The sequence below is a fragment of the Notamacropus eugenii genome, chromosome 4 (genome assembly GCF_028372415.1).
Source record: "Notamacropus eugenii isolate mMacEug1 chromosome 4, mMacEug1.pri_v2, whole genome shotgun sequence".
Lineage (NCBI taxonomy): Eukaryota > Metazoa > Chordata > Mammalia > Diprotodontia > Macropodidae > Notamacropus > Notamacropus eugenii.
The window spans coordinates 51,537,816-51,555,329 of record NC_092875.1 but is presented as its reverse complement, the minus strand read 5'-3'; the positions used below and the strand labels follow the sequence as shown (position 1 = coordinate 51,555,329).

The 17,514-nt window shown below is 43.6% G+C and overlaps 1 protein-coding gene across 5 annotated transcripts; it reads right to left on the bottom strand.

Annotated features, from left to right (window-relative positions):
• Positions 1-1,981: 1,981 nt before the first annotated feature.
• On the bottom strand, positions 1,982-16,594 carry CD209 (CD209 molecule). Of its 5 annotated transcripts, XM_072600892.1 has the most exons (10): positions 16,438-16,577; positions 16,071-16,151; positions 15,022-15,108; positions 13,808-13,897; positions 13,508-13,597; positions 13,112-13,174; positions 12,813-12,964; positions 8,933-9,042; positions 6,624-6,796; positions 6,161-6,334 (listed from the first exon to the last, which is right to left on the bottom strand). In XM_072600892.1, the coding sequence occupies exons 1-9, from the start codon at positions 16,481-16,483 to the stop codon at positions 6,655-6,657; spliced, it is 861 nt and encodes a 286-aa protein (XP_072456993.1). In that variant the 5' UTR covers positions 16,484-16,577; the 3' UTR covers positions 6,161-6,334; positions 6,624-6,654. The 5 variants fall into 5 exon arrangements, with proteins under 5 accessions (XP_072456995.1, XP_072456993.1, XP_072456997.1 ...); XM_072600896.1 differs by lacking the exon at positions 6,624-6,796 and having other exon boundaries at positions 16,438-16,580; XM_072600891.1 differs by having other exon boundaries at positions 6,161-6,796.
• Positions 16,595-17,514: the final 920 nt, after the last annotated feature.

Genomic DNA, 17,514 nt, shown 5'->3' with positions numbered 1-17,514 from the left:
CTTCCATTGTTGTCATAGCCATCTCCAAGACCCATGCATGGCTAGTGCTGCTGCCACCCTCTGTGCTGACTCCCATGATTCCCATCCTATTGCTACAAACTCTCCTGTCAACCTCCTAAGTTGTGTTAGGCTGACCTTTTGTTGGTTCTGCCACTCCAAAATTCAATTTGAGGAGTTATTTGTAAAGTTCTTTGGAAGCGAATGTTGGGAGAATTCAGCTGGGTGACTGCCTCTAATCCACCATCTTGACTCCCCAAAGGACAATTTTTAAATCAGAAAACAGCCTTTCTCCAATCATACAGTGCCTCTCTTATTTCCCATGAACTTTCAAACATATTTGAAATATATTTGAGATACTTGAGAGTGGCTCAGCAATCCCAGCTGCCAGTTTTTTCAGGACCCAAGGATGCAGTTCATCTTGGCCAGTTGACTTGAACTCATCAAGGGCAACCAGTTGCCTTCTTACTATCTTCTCATTTATCTAGGATATCAACTCTCAATTTGCCCCTTTTTCTACTATCCCAGAAAAAAATATATATATATTTGTAATATACTTGGCTTCTCCTTTGTCTTCCTTAATCAGTTACCATCCATGTCTTACCCCCTAAGAATAGGTGTAACCCATAGCTCTGTCCTGAGTCATCTTCTCTGTGCATACCTTCTGTTTTGGTGATCTTATCATCTTCCATAGGATCAACTATAATTTCTATGTCGAAGACATATAGACGTATATACATATATATGTGTATATATACATATATAATATGTGTATATTCATAGATATATATTGACACATATACATGAGTGTATAAACAGGCACATGGTATACAATTATATGTGTATATACATATACACACACAAATATGTAGACACAAATGGATGTAAAAACACATTATGTATATATCTCCAACCCTCATCTGTATCCAGAACTCTAGTCCTGCTGGACATCACTTGGATTCCTATCAGTGTCTCAAACTCAACTTGCCCAAAATCTTCTCCCCAGATTCACCTCTCTTCCTTTCTCATTGCTGAAAAGGGCACTGCCATTCTTCCACTTAGCCGGGTTCTCAGCTTCTGTATCATCCTGGACTCTTCATTCTCTTTGAAGCCCCATGTCAAAGCATTTGCCAATTTTTGTTGACTTTATCTTCACAACAATTCTAAAAACTGCTCCTTTCGATCCAATCACAATGTGTCCTAGTTCATGCCCTCATCACCACTTGCCTCCACTATTACAAAAGTCTTCCTGTTTCCAGTCTCTTACTTCTCCAATCTATCCTCCCACAGAGCTACCACTGATATTCCTAAAGCACAGGTCTAAATGTGTCATTCCTCCACCCAAGAAACTTTTGTGGCTCCCATTTGCTTCTAGGATAAAATACTGATTCCTTTGTCACTGAAAACTCTTCACAATCTTGCTACTTTTCTAGTGGGATACTTTTTACCTTCTTGTATGCACTTTTCAGTTTAGCTAAAGTAGACTGTTTTCTGTTCCCCATGGATGACATTTCATCACTGATCTTTGTGCCTTTGCACAGACTGTCCCTCATACCAGTATTGTGTTTGTCCTTCGTTGCCAAAGACCATGCCATCAAACAAATGATGACATGACTTGCACTTGACTTTGTTTTGAGTGAGGGAGGGCTGTGCAGGTCACCAGCCTCACTTCTCCTCCAGAGCCATCTGAATCCAGGGACCAGATATTCATCAGGCTGTATATGGAGCCTTTTCTCAACTCACATTCATTCTAACAAATTGAGTTCTCAGAGGTTGGCTACGTCTCCCTCTCAGGGTTCATATGCTTGAATGAGTGGGGATGGTTTTCTAAACCCATTAACTCAAATTCTCATTCTGGTGTGCCCCCTGCAATATCAAGATCAGTAATTAGTGTCCCAATATTATTTAACCCGTTAACTGGTTAGCTTTTAGAAAGAAATATTTTACTGTAAAGCTATAGCAAAAAGGATAGTACAAATACATCACTGAGCTAGGGACATATTCTGTAGCCTCTGCCCCCTCAGGCCCTGGGGAGAAGGGGCTCAAGTGGTTTTTACAAAGCATTCACTCCACTTCCAAATTTGGCAAAACCAGTAGATGCAGTCGTTCCCTTGCATGCTGGACATAGCTTGTCCATAACTATAACGTTGTGACGGTGGGTCAAGCAGGGAGTTCGAGGACTCAAAAGGACACTGGACTAGGATGTAAGCAACTCTGGTATGGACTCGGAATTCTGATGGCTCACAAGATTGTTGTCCTTTCTGAAACCCCTTCATCTAAGAGAAGAAAAGAACAGATACAACAGAGATGAAAGTGGCGTAAGGGCTGCCCCAACCAAAGGCTTACAGAATTTCTTCCTATTTACTCAAACTACCAAATTGTATAAGAGGCAATCTGACCATGTGGCATCTTTGCACGTATACTCAATTCTAGCTCAGCAGCCAACCAAAAAGCTTTTCTTTATCACACAGAAGTGGACAGAACAGAATCATTGAGTACCCATGCTTACTCTGGAGGGAAGAACCCGACCCATCCGTTCTGCCTCATATACTTCCACAAGCCAGTCCAACAGATATCTCTAAGAGTCCTGTGAACACACTCGTAGGACTGTGCTTTCATTGTCCAGAGCCTCATGACACCTGCTAGCAATTAACCAACTGATTGTCAGGTAATCAATTAACCCTAATGAACTTTTACAAAGTCATATTTTCTGTGAAGATGTAGCAAAAACAGAAGTTGCAAACTTGGGACCATACTCTCCTCTAGCTCCCTTTTCTCACCCACACCTCTTAAAATCCTTTGCTTCTTTCTAAGTTCAGTTCAAATGCCTCCTCCTTCAGGAAGCCCACTTTAATCCACACTTGCTAGTGTCTTCTCCCACAGAATTTCTTTATTTGCACATTTTATTACTTCTCTGTATGCATGTTATTCCTTCAATAGAATGTAAGCTCCTTTAGGGCAGGGACTATTTTGTATCTGTATCCTCAAAGCCTAACCTGGGGTCTAGCACATAGGAGTTGCTTAACAAATAATGGCTTGCATGTATATAGCACTTTGTTTAATGTTTAAAAAATGCTACACATGTATTTGTCTCATTTGATCCTCCCAATGACCCTGTGAAACAGGTTCTGTTGCTCCTATTTTACAGATGATATATCTGAGACTGAGAGGTGAAGCCTCACAACTAATGTGTTTGAGATGAATCTGTACTCAGGTCATCCTGATTTCAAGTCCAGCAATCTTACCTACCATACCACCTCGCTGCTGCCCTTACCAATGTTTATTGAATTGAACTCTACCATTCCTCAGGTCATAACTCAACAAAACTTTACAGAGCGCAGCCTGAGCCCCAGCATAGGCCAGTACAGGCACAATTCAGCATTCAGTACATAAATCTGAGTACTTCAATGAGAAGTGTCTCCTTAATACTGGTCTACCTCCATCTGGAGTCTCCTTGCTGTTCTATTTTTACTTCTGCTCCTGTGAGTGCCCTAGGTGCCCCCAAGTATGTGATCTCCCATAGTCACAGATCAGCTGGGTAATTTCTCACTCCATTTAACCGTCTAGAGTTCATCTCCCACTCTCCCCCTTCTCAGACCTTTAATTGGAACATCCAGTTCTCAGGGTGACTTTATCATGAGGCTCCTCTTGTAAGGCCTACCTTCTCCTCCAAGTCACTCCCTGCAATCAATTGATGGTCATATGATGGATCTTCAGTGCAGCCACTTCCTTAACTAGTGTGTTTTACAACACCTCTATGCCTTAATAAATCCTTTTTGGAAGTTACAGTCGTCCAATATAAAGGTTTACTATATAGCCACTCCAGTGGGCTGGGCTGGTCCTCAGAAGACATAGTCCTTTGTTGATGGAGTCCATATGAGATTTTGTGACTACAGAGCCCAGCGTCCTGGCCTAATGGAAAATCTTGAGGGACCCAACCCCAAATGAGCTAAGTGTGGACTCATCCATATGGGGACTCATCTAGGAGTGCTGCCATATTTGGAAATGAACATGGTGGAATGAATGCTATGTAGAGACCATGCTAACTCTGAGCTGGCTCTTCCTAGACGATGAGGTGATCTACAGGAGAGGGTGGTCCCAAATTTGTAACTTCTGTTCTTGCTATATCTTCACAGCAAATATTATTTTATAAAGTTCATTGATGTTAATTGACTAATCGGTAATTAATTGGTTAATTACTAGCAGCTAATACGTTAGCACAGGGACTCTATTCAATACCATTAGAGAAAACCACAGCACTTTTTCTTAGAGGTACCTCCTAGAACCCTGAGGGGGAGATGGGACCAGTCTTTCTCTGGAAGAGTAAGGCTAGAGTATTACTACATGTAGAGCCTCACTGGGAGAAAATTAGGTCCTTCACATTTGTGAGAATTCCACTGGAGAGATTCTTCACCTGGGATGTTGTTAATTACTAGATATGCTCGTTTTCAGGATCCATCCGAGAAAAAGAGTCACATGTTTTTAATCTTTTTTTTAAGCTGTCACTCTACAAGTCATTTTTTTCTTTTTGGTGTGTTTCCTTTAAAAGTCAGTTCTTTTTGAGATAATTTTTGTAAACTTTCGTATTTGTTGATTCATTTCATGCTTAATGACTGATATCAATTTGCCGTATTACTGAATCCTGGATAAGTATTCATATTTACACTAATACATGACTTTGTGCCACTAAAATGCTGGTGCCTCGTTGATAAATTCTTTTGCATTTAAACAGACTGTTAGCCTTCCTGTGACGTTCTTATGATCAAGGCCATAGTGTAAGGTTTAGCCACTAGCCTAGAAAATCCTGAGGGATCAGCTCTTAGTGGTTAATCCTTCTTCTTGTGAATCTCATCCTTGTTCAAGGCTTGTTTGACCTTATTTTCCATTGTCTCAAATTGCACCTGTCTTCTCATTGAATGGGTTTGGAAATCTAGTAGGAGTGTCCTTGTAATGTCAAGGATCCATTAGGAGAAATTTGGGGTGCCCTTTGGAATAGAGACCCAGAGGAAATTTGCCTGGGCCTCAAAAGGACTGCCTATAGCACAGGGACTCACTGAGAAATTTTGGCATTCCCCACTTAGAAATTCTTGTCCAGATCCCAGTAAAGTGACTTTATTCACTGAGGCAATCATGGAAGAATTTTTGCCCCCCAAATAGTCCGGTTTTTCACCTAAGAGTGAAAGGTAAGGGGGTGACTTCCAGTCAGTTTCAGGTTTTTAATCTCTGTGGAGTTTCATGTTGTGGTAGAATCAATATCCTAACCATCCTTCCATGAAGTTTGGGCTAGTTTTTCCTTAAAAAGCTATTGAGACCTTCTACCAGACTTGGTTGGTTCAGGGTTCCAATGGCTTAGACTATTGACATCACTTCCTTATCATCCAAGTACAAAGTGGCTACAAGATCACATGGAAGCTTGGCTGGTGGATTTGGATGGGCCAGGGAGCTTCACTCAGCTGAATTAACTCAAGGAATCCTCAATGCCTGTACATTAGATTGTGAACTATTCAAAGGCTCCTTGTTAATCCCCAAGATTTAGCAGTGTCTGATACATAATAGAAGCTTAATAAATATTTATTGACTGATCAGCTGATGGATTATTAAATGTCTTTTCTTGCTATGGCTAAGTAAATCTCTTTTTGTTAACTGTTGAATGACCTGTAAGGAGCACCTTTTGTTCCATTATTGAACCTAAACTACCAAGAGACTGACTCAGCCCAGAATGTATGTGCTCTGGGATTGCTATAGGGACGAAGTACTCCTTCTGAGATGGGAAGTTTGTTTTTCTTTATATTTTCCTTTCCTTTATTATCTTTGGGTTAGGGAAGGCTGTTGAGAATACCATGGTGGCCCTTGCTGAGTACCACGTATTAAGCTTTTGGCTCTACCATTCCTTCTAACTCCATTAGAGAAGGCCAAGACCTTGTGAGGTTCAAAAGATTAGAAAGGAGAACCACCAGGAAAATGTTTTCCTTACAACCAAACTGCAAAGGTAGATAATGCAAGTATTATTATCTCCATTTTACACATGAGGAAACTGAGGCCCATAGAGATGAAGTTAGTTGCCCAGTATCATACATCTACTATCAGATCCTGGATTCAAACATAGGCTCCTGACTCCAAATCCAATGCTCTTCCCATTCTATGTCATCCCCATCACAATGAATCAATCAACAAGTATTTATTAGGCACCAATCATGTGCCAGACATTGTACATGCAGGAAATCTTTACAAAAAATATGCATAAGATGGGGAAGGAGTTGTTTATTAGAGTGAAACAGAACCTCCAGGCAGGAATGGATGGTCATCCCCACACAGACAGATGCCCAGAGTTCAGAACCTAAGGGAGCAAACATGCAAGAGATGTCAATGTGGGAATCAGCTAGATAAAGGTGACAGCCAAAGCCATGGAGATTAGTATAGGAGATAGTAGAAGGGAAAAGTTTATTTGGGGATTCTCAGGGAACTTTGGCCAGGATTCACAAAAGGATAAGGGCCAGGATTCACAAAAGAATAAACTGAGATACAAGAGTGGGGAAAGGCAGAATAGCTTGAGTTCAGATCCAGGAGTCCTGGCCCCCAACCCCACCTACTCTTCTTTCCTATCCAGATGCAGTAACCACCATTACCAACTCCCATGCCACCAATCCCTGTAGCTCCTCAGAGGTTGGCACAAGGGGAAGCTTCCTTCTCACAGATCCAATAGTTCTCCTTGCTGCAGGGTGCATCATTCCACCCTTGAGAGATCATCTCACAGCAATCCTCATCACCAGCATTGTTGGGTTCTCCTTCATTCCAAAAGCTGTGAACATTAGCTTTTTAGGGAATAGTCCTCCCCTTTCCCACACTGGAACAGATACTCAGCCCTAGTGGTTGGTCCCTTGTCCCCAGCTCCACCATTCTTTCTGCCTAGACAAAAACTGGTCTGTGTCTCAGATGAAGCACCAAGCCCCTCCACTCATTCCTTCTGATTCTCCCTACCACCACAACACACACACACACACACACACACACATTCACTCATACACAATCTACACACACACTTATAATCTTGGAAGAAGACCATCTAAATCTGGGGAGAAGTCCCTCTACTCCCCCTCCCACTCTTGCTTTCTGCCACCCCTGCCTCTGTCTCAAATAGGCCTTCTCTGGGAAGTCCCAGAAGTTTAGTGTGTCTGGACCCCAAAGATCCCCAAACTTCCCAGGCATATAGAGGTCTGAACAGCAGAGAAGAGTTGAAGAAATACTTATTTGGATTCATAGATAGGTTTGAGGAAGAAGGAGAGGACAGCTTCTTTCAAGGTTTCAGGGCATCCCCAGACTAAAGGTCCTCAAGGATCCAATGTGAGTTCCCCACTACCTCCCAAAGGGGCAACTGGGTTTTCCCATATGACAAAGTTCTGAGTTTTAGAGTTTCCAAGGCATTGTTCCCTTCTGAAGGGTCAGGAAGTCAGTAGAATCCTATGATCATAAATCCAGAGTTGTAAGGCAGAGCTCATCTAATCCAAATATCCTCTTTTACAGATGTAACCCTGATTTTAGACTTATGCACTTTGCATAAGACTCTTCTAATTGGAGGAGAGAATGATGACATGACCCTGCATAACTGAAAAAGGCAGAAATGATGCTAAGGCTTTAGAGAGTCAAGACCTTTTTCTATACTGTTTGGAGAGACACATGTGATTCCAGACTGTCTTTAGGATCAACTTCAAGGAGCGAAAAAATACTTTGAAAGTGGTCAATATGCAGGGGATGCCAGCACATCAATATATCCCTTATTTGCAGCCTGATACCCTAGAGATTTCAAGAATTTCCCTTTGACTAAGATTGGAGCCTTTTGCTTGGTTGAGTGAGATCTCAGCTTACTCCTATCCAAGAGCTTCTTTGCTCTTGCATATTTTCTGGTGTAGTTAAATCTGTAGAACCCGGATTTCTTTTTGTTATCTACTTAGATAAATGGGAATACTCACTATTCGCTATTTGTGTAACTAGCATTTGGTGGGAAAGAGTCAACCCAATGGGTGTAAGCTTGGGGCACCTTCCCCTTTTAAGGGATAGTGACCAAGGAAGCTAGTGGCTTTGTGGCTTATGAATCTAAAAAAAAAACCATGTTGGGCATCTAAACCAGCAATATTGGGGATGGAGGTGCCAAAGAGATAAAACTCTAGTCTGGTACCTCCTTTCAGAGAACAAAGAAGCCATCCTCATGGCGCTTTCTCCTGTATCTCTCCAGGCTGGAATCTAAATCTCCCTTAAAGAGTGGTGGGCAAGATTCCAGGATTATCTATCAGTGCCTTCCCATGAGCCACATTTAGACAATTCACGTGAACATATTCATCTTGACCAGGCAACACGCACATTACACAGAAAAGCAAGTTGAGGTTGAGAGAAATAAAATGACTTGCCCAGGGTCTACACAAAGTCTAAGGTAGTAAGTCAATGTTAGTGTTAGTCAATGTTCTTCTCAACGAACAGTGAGGGATCAAGATTCTAAACAAGTTTGGGAGGAGAGCACTGATCTTGGAGAGAGATGCTGATGGATATGGGAGGAGGAAATACTGCTGAGGGAAGATACTGGCTGGGGAAAACACTGATTCTGGGGGCTGAGCACTGACCGGGGGGGTAAGGAAAGATGTTGACTGCAGTGGGGACTGACTGAGGAGGGAATGATTGCGGTAGAGAAAAGAAGATGGTGGAGACACTGAGTGAAAAGGGTTTGATTGGAAGGAGAACCATGACCCTCACAGTCAAAGAGAAAGGAGCGGGGGGACTTGGTTGTGACTTCCCTTGATTCCCAAAACAATGAAACTGGGGGCCATTGGCTTCTGGTGCCTGAACTCAGTTCTGATGCTGCAGTTTGGGGCATCAGCTGGAAAGGGATGGTGTTGTCCTGTTGTGCCCTCCCTCCTGGGTCTCTGGACTGCTGTCAGTGACTTACGCCTGTGTCAGAGTCGTTCCATCCACCCAGTGCCAGGTTCCTTCTTTCTTCTTGTCACTGAGTCCCACCCACCACCGCTGGTTGGAGCTGGTTTTCTGCTTCAGGTATTTCTGGGAAGCAGAGAGTGCAGTGGATGTTGGAAGTCTTATCCCTCACTCCCAGGCTTGGGCCACTATTAAAGCATTTCCTTCATTACTTTGCCCCTATACTGAAAGGATTCTTCTCTCCTGAGAGACCCAGCCTTCTAACCACTCAGTCTAATATCTGAGGGCACTCACTGAAAGAAAATTCTTCCTTGTGCCAAACTATTGGAGAGACAGCACCATCAGCAAAAACAGTTAGCGTTTATACAGTGCTTTCAGGTTTGTAAAGTACTTCCCATGTTACCTCATTTATACAAGCAATGTAGGTAATCCTACAAGGCAGATCCTATCAGTATCCTCATTTTATAAAGAACCAATTTGAGAGAGTTTAAATGACTTTGCCAGCACCACAGAGCTCAGGATGTGTCTGAGAGGGCTCTGAAGCCATTGCTCCTTCCAGGTGCACTACCTGCCTCTCTGAGTTACAGCACCTGGCTTCAGATCTTAGCTCTTCTAGCTACTGCACCTGTGATCTTGGGGAACTCTTTTCTCTTCTCTGGCCCTGGGTATCCTCAAATGTAAAATGAGAAGACTGGCCTAGCTCATCTCTAAGCTGTTTTTCAGCTCTGATCTCTGCAGACTACAACCATTTACTTTCTCCTGAGGAGACAGTCTAATTTCTGGCACCCATGTGTGACTTCCTGTTGGTGCCATGAGGCTACGTCCCACACATGTGTTCTGTGACTCTGATTCTCAGGCTCCTTGGAGCTCACCTACCACACATCATGAGCTAACCAAAATAAGTGTGTCTAGGGTGAGCATGATAATGACTTGTGCTGTGTACAGATACTGTACACCTGCAGTACAGGTCCTGAATGTGACTTTACAGCTTCTTCTCATGGCTGGGGTGGGGGGCAGTATAGATCATGGAGGTGGCATCAGGAAGAGGAGAGAGTCAGGGAGAGAGCCTTTCACACCCCACGAGTGCTTTGTCAGTCTCTTTTTGTCTGTGTGGTTTCTGTTTCCATTTGGGGTTTTGGTTTTTAAATAAAACAAAGATTTATGTATTTGTGAAAGTGACAAAAAAAACTGGAGTGGTTTTCAATTTCCTTCTCTAGAAAGGATAACCTAAGGGCCATAGCTTCAGAGTTAAAAGGGTCCTTGGAGGCCAAGGCCAACCCCTTGTGATTGTCCAAAGTCACCAGGGTAGCAAGTGGCCCAGCCAGAATTCAAACCCAGCTGCCTTGATTTCAAATCCAGCACTGCCCACCAAACACCCCAGGTTCCTTCTTTTGTCTGGTTCCCACGATTTCTCTTTTACTCCAAACCAATCACAGAATCCCAGTTGGAAAGGATCTTGGAGACCATCCCATTTCACCTAACCCTAAATAATTGCTCTGAAATATCAGGACTAATGTTCATGTAATCATGGACAGAGCATCAGAAGGGTCATTTGTGACGTCTTGTCCAACCTCCTCATTTTATAGATGAGAAAACTCCTTCACCAGCAAGGTGAAAACATCCAGAGTCACAGAGGTGGTAAACAGCCTTTTCTCAAAGATGTCCAATGAGGGAGAACCCACCACCTCTCAAGGCAGTCCATTCTACTTTTCAGTAACTCATTCTTAGGGAGTTTTTCCATGGTATCAAACCTAAATTTATGTCTTCGAAGTTCCACCTGTTGCTTCTAGCTTTGGCCTTTGGGATCAGGTACAAGGCTGACAGACCTGTCTTTCATTTGCCAGACTTTCTAGTATTTGAAGACAGCAGCCATGTCCTTCCCTAGCTAAACAGCCCTAGTTCCTATAGAGATCATTTGAAGGAGAATCTCCTCCTTGGCCTGTCATCCAACAGCATTCTCAGCCAAAGCTCATCACCTCTTTATTCCCTAGTCTCAATCTCGATGCCCCATTCCTGCCTCCCCACCCACAACACTCATTCCTTTTCCCCTCCTGGCCCTCTGCAACTTCCAAACTTGGTGCACAACACCCTTTCCCGGCAGCTTTCTCTACTTAACTGTACCTGGCTACTCATTCCTTTGGCCTAGGTGCCTCTAGCCCTCTCTAGACTCATTAAGGTTCATTTCTAAACATCCTTTATCCACTTAGCCCCTGTCTCCTAAAATGAACTCTGAGCTCCCCAGGGGCCAGCATCCTAGCTTTTACTCCCTTGTTGGCAACAGGGCTTTGAAGAATGGATGTGAGCCCCTTCCTAATCTCTTGAATATAAACTTTTAGGTTATTTTTTAGGAGAGAAGGACAGAATTTCCTGAAGAATCCTAGGGGATGACTAGACCAAAGTCATCCATTTTATAGCATCACCCTCCCACCATGATCTTACACACAAGGAAACTGAGATCTAAAGGGCATAAAGACCTTGTCCAAACAGGTGAATAGCAGAGGAAGGAAAGACTTGAACCCAGGTCCTCTGATTTCAAATACAGTCCCTTTTCTTCTATACTCCTTCCACTTGGAGGAGAGAATTGTCAAGGTTTAGCTACAAGTGATTGGGCATAATCTAAGGGTCACAGTCAGAAGGGGGAAAGGGAGACAAAGGGAAAATAATAAGAAAAAAATCTGAGGAAACTTTCCAGCTAATTGCCCAGTCCAACCCTCTACAATCTCTACAATCCCATACACTTACCTTGTCAATATTCTTTGCCCTCAACACTCCACTGGTCATGTCTGTGCCTTCATACTGTGTCTCCATGCCTGAACAGCCCTCCTGTCTTGCCTCCATCCCATTGGGGTGCTGAGTGTTCTTCAAAACTCGGCTCAAGCACCATCTACTACAGGAAGCCTGACCCAGGGCCCCATCTAGTAGGGCCCTCCTTCCTCAAATCAGCCTGCATCTATTTGGTGTACCTGTTCTAGCTGGTTAGTATTTAAGCTTCTTGAGGGCAGGAAATTGTTTCTCTTTTCCCTTATCACCAGTGCTTAACACAATGCCTGGCTCAAACCAGGGCTTTAAAAAGCATTGTTGAGTGTTGATTGAGATTGAATGTTCTGCTCAGTGATTTGAGAAATGGAGACTGAAAAGTGTGAGGAGGAAAGGAAGGGACAGAATGGAGGCCTCACTTCTATTGGGTCTAAAAGCTCTGAGGGATGGGAGTAGCAAAGAGACTCAGGTTCATAGGATTCAGAACCAGCATTGATCTTAGTGCTCATCTCACCCCTGCCTGTCGTTTTGTAGCTGTAGGCAATGAAGCCCAGAGCAGTTGGGGGCTCACTCCAAGTCACACAGCACACAGAGCAAAGATTCTGGAACCAGGTGGTCCTCTGACCCCAAATCCAAATCTCATTTCAGTCTACCAACCAGTACATTCACATGGGGGATCTGAGAGCTGGGAGGGACCCTAGAGGTCAGCTAGTCCTTCACTCCTCATGGAAGATACAACATCCCTGACATGGGGTCTCCTAGGCCCTCTGGATGCTCCCAGGAGCTCACTGTTTTCATGAAACAGCTGCTTTCATGGTTACATAGGTCAGATTGTGAACAAGTTTTATCTTGTAGCTGGCCAAAAATGATTTCCCTCAACTTAATTTCCATCCCTATTTCATCTGGTCTTGCTCTGTTTTCTGGAGTTTTGTGAAAGAAACAAGATCTAACCCCTTTTATGTTTATATATGACATAAATCTAGAGTAAAAAAGGCATTTTAGAGCCAATCCAATCCAACCCCCTCAACTTACAGGTGAGAAAACAGATGAGGCCCAAGGAAGGAACATGATTTAGCTAAGGTCACATAGATAGGAGGGATCTTGGGCTCTGGGAATTTGGACCTGGAAAAACAACTCACCTGCTCCTCAGAAGAGTTGATGATAACCAGGTTGGAATCCTCTGCCTCACACATCTCTTTGGCTACTTCCCATGACTTTCGGTTCACAGAAAAGTGGTAACAGCTGTCTTTATAGAACTTCCAGTCACAGGGACATGGACGGCAAAGGCTGCCTATGGGTAATGAGTAGGACTAGGCAAGGGGCCCAGGGTCCTGGCTCCCTCTTCTGACCACTGAACTCAGACCTTTTAGATATCCACCAGTATTATCCCTGCTCTCTTTAGTTCCCCAATCTTCCCCAGGAGCCCGTATGTCCTTACTCAGGGTTTTATTCAGTTGCTCCATGAGCTGTGAGACTTCAAGTTGCCCTTTGCCCTTCAGGTCTAGGGAGAGAGAAATAGAGAAGTCAGGAGGATGAACACCTTTGAACTCTGAAGAGCCTAGATATCCTGCCCCTCTGAACTGAATCTTGCTCCTTGGAGTCTCCCCTTCCTTGGAGTTGTCCTGCTGCCCCTCTGTCCTCTGGATCCCCAGAGACTCAGAGTTGTGAGGCATTTCAAGGGCCATGTGGTCCAAGTCACACCTCAAGAATCCCTTCCCTAGAGAACCCCGGTATCTTTCCTGTGCCCTTCCCTGCAGCAAATCTGTGAGCCTTCCACTTGGTGAGACTCTCTTCCTACTGACCCCAGGTATATTCCCCCAATTCTTGGCCTCACCTCCATCATCTTTCAGCTGGGCAGAAAGCTGGTTCAGTTTCTTCAGGATTGCTTCATACTCCAAGTTATACTGACTTTGATTCTGGGAGACTGGAAGGCAAAGCAATGAGTCTGGGTCAATAGGAGTGGTACCCATCCAATGGAGATCTAGGGAGCTGAGGAGGTAAGGAGGAAGAGAACCCCAGTATTTTTCCTGTGCCCCTCCCTGTGGCAAATCTCTGAGCCCTCCACCTGATGATATACTTTTCCCACTAGCCCCAGGTATCTTACTCCCATTTCTCACCTCCTCCATGGCCTCACCTCTATCATTTGTCAGCTGGGCAGGGAGCTGGTTCAGTTTCTTCCGGATTTCTTCATGATCCAAGTTATACTGACGTTGATTCTGGAAGACTGGAAGGCAAAGAAATGAGTCTGGGGCCATAGGAGTGGTCCCCATCCAGTGGAGGTCTGGGGAGTCAGGAAGGGAGGGAGGAAGAGATCCCAATTTTAAATAAGCTTCCCTTTCTGTGGAACCAATGGCAGGATGGGCACCTCACCCATAATCTCTTTGATGTTGCCCTCTCTACAGTATAGTAACCCAGGACATAGGGCTCAGACCTAGCCCCCCAACTCAGTCTGACTTCAGGGACCCAGTCCTCCTTCCACTCTTGCACAGTAGTCCCAGATACCCAGCAGCCCAGCTCCCTAAATTAGTACAGTCCATAAAACTACCTTCAAGATCATGTAATCCAACTGCCTCATTTTAAAAATAGGGAAACTGATGAACAAGAAGACTTCAGAGAGGCCTGGAAGGACTTCTATGACCTGATGCTGAGTGAAAGGAGCAGAACCAGGAGAACTTTGTGCACAGCAACAACCACAGTGTGCGAGAGTTTTTTCTGGTAGACTTGGAATTTCGTAATAACGCAAGAACTTATTAAAAAAAAATCCTAATGGTGGTTTTCTAAGGCAAAATGCCTTCCACACTCAGAGAAAGAAATATGGAAGTCATTCGCAAAATGTAGCAGATCATGTTTGAGTGTGTTTGTGTGGTTTTGTGTATCATGTTTTGATTTGTTATTTGATTTCTTCCATTTATTTTAGTTTGACTACATAGCATGACTATAGTGAAAACGTACTCAATAGGAAAGTATATGTAGAACCTATACAGAATTGTATGCTGTCATGGGGAGGGAGGGGGGTAACAAGGGGTAGGTGTGGGGGGGGATAAAATCTTGATTTTATGGCAGTGATTGTAAAACATTAAAAAAAATAATAAAATTAAATTTAAAAAAATTTAAAAAAATAAAAATAGGGAAACTGAGAACCAGAGAATGGAAGAGACTAGCTCCAGGTCACACAGCTAGTACATAGCAGTAGCGAGGCTAGAACTCAGATTCTCTTATTCCAGTTACAATGCTCTTCACATTATATTAAACTATCTCCCTCTTCCCCATCTCTTGATTCCCATGACAGACCAGAGATAGAACCTCTCCTTTCCCCAGCCCATTCTTAGCCCTGGGCCTGGGCCTTACCTTTGGACAAGATAACAATGCTGAGGATGAAGGAAAGGGCAAAGAAGACTGTCTTCATCAGGAAGCCCAGGCGACTCAGCCAGGGAGCTGCAAGGATGGAGTGTTGGGGGAAGCCCAGGCCTCCTGGCCCCCAGACCCAACTCCCTTTAGGAAGCCTTCCCTAAGCTTATCCATCATGTTACCCAGATCCAGAATAGGGCTCATCACATTTTGGAACTAGAAAGAACTTTCGAGATCCAGTAGCTCAGAAGCAGCTAGATGTTCCAGCAGATAGAGTACCTAACCTCCATTCAAATCTAGCCACAGACACTTATTAGTTAGCTATGGAACCCTGAGCAAGTCACTTTACCTCCCCTGGATTCCATTTCCTCATCTGTAAAATGGGGATAATATTAACACCTACCTCCCTAGGTTGTTGTGAGAATCAAACCAGGCAACGTACGTAAGGCTCCACACACATTACAATACTATGGTGGGGCTAGTCATAATTACGATCATTATTACCTTGGACATCCCCCTCATCTCTAGCCTGTCTCCCAGGACACTTCCACTCACCAGGAGCTGGCCCCCTCCCCCACCAGTGTATATACATGTGTATATGTACCTGCACATGTATCCATATGTGTGTTCATATACACATGTGTATATGTATTAATATAGGTACATCTATGTGCACGTACACATGGGCACATGTAGTACATATGTACATATATACATATGTATATATTATATAATACATATACACACACATATATACATAGTTGTATGTATTGTTGTGAATAGATAGATAGACAGACAGACAGACAGATAGATAGATATGAAGGTGGCATTTGAGCTAAGCTTTGAAGGACATTAGAAATTGAAAAAGGGGAATGCATTTGAGCTGAACTGAATTGAATTACTTTCCTGTGGAGGAACCCTGGGAGTCCAGCTTGTAGCCCCCTACCATCTATGCCCCTCTCCGAGGCCTAGAAAGTCCTGCTCTTAGTCCTGCCCCAGGCTGCTGTGCCCCAGCAGGCCTCTCTTCCCTCCTCACTGTCCCTATATACCTGGAAAGCTCCTCAGGCTCTGACTTCTTTGGCTTCCGAGGTTAAAGTGGTTCCATCCAGAGGGCATCAGCATATCCTCATCTAAATAAAATGATCAGACACCATTCCCTCCACCCCCTCTCAATATGAGAGGTACTGAAGGTAGGCAGTGGGCCGATGAGTCCCTGGTCCCCCTGGTCCAGGGACAGTCTTGATCACTCAAGTCTCTAACTTTCATGCCACATCTGGACTCCCCCTTGCCTATCATGAGGAGAACCCTGGTACTCTGGACTGGAACCTGAAAATCCTCCCCACCACCCCATCCACCTCCTCTGGGGCCCTGGCTCCTAGGTCACCCACTAGCACCCTTGGCCTTATGTCTACCTACCCAATCCTGCCAGCTCAGGGGACTTCGGATCCTCAGTGTCACACATCTCTGTTGTCCCTTCCAAAGGTTCCTTCTGTTCTGCTTAGGGATCACATCCTCTTTTCTACAACTAAGCAGCTTTTCTTCCTTTCTCGAAAATATCCTCCCAGACTCCCACCCTCCAGCTGAACGAAATATGAAAGGGAAGGAAAATGAACTTGCCCTGCTCCCCCATTGGCTAAAACAGAATGGGGGGGGATATAAAGGAATGGGATAAAAGACAAAGTGGAGGGCAGCCCAGAGAGGAATGGGCCAGGATAGTAATGAGATACAGAAGAACCACAGAAGTATACGTGTGTGTGTGTGTGTGTGTGTTTGCTTAAACATCTCTCACATTACAATGTAAGCTCTTGGGGACAGAGAATGCTCTTTTGTCTTTCTTTCAGTAGCATAGCGCCTAGCACATGGCAAAGGCATAAGACAGTCAATCCCCAAATATTTTGGGGGGAGGAAAGGGTAACATTTCTAGAAGATGGTGCAAAGGTAAAAAATGTGAATGCTTATACACTGAACCTGTGGAAAATAAAGGGTTAGGTTCCTGCAACCAACAAAAACTGGAATCTTTCACTAAAGATTGTTGAAAACATATTTTTCTACATACAATTCTTTATAATAGAATGTTCATTTTGATAATAGGCACTTTTCCTAACGCAGTAGCCATGAAATAACTCATATAATGCAGTACACAAAATAAAACTGGTAACATGCAAAACATTTGTGTCACTAGTGACTTCTTAGAATTCTGTGACCTTTTGTGCTACCATCTCAATACTTTAAAAAACCATGTTGATTTCAGACAATATTCACTTTTTGTAACACATGAAATCTATAGTACCATAAATACTATAGAACAAACACAATTCTTAAAATTAAAACATTTTTAACCTTAATATTACCTTTTGCTGCGTCAGATGGCAGTATGAGGGCATTATACTACAGATTAAATTGTCATTTTGAAAAGTTTGATTTGACATTAAAGTCATCTCATTTATACTGGAAAAACTTGCCTTGCCTATGTAATAGCATGAATAATAAATA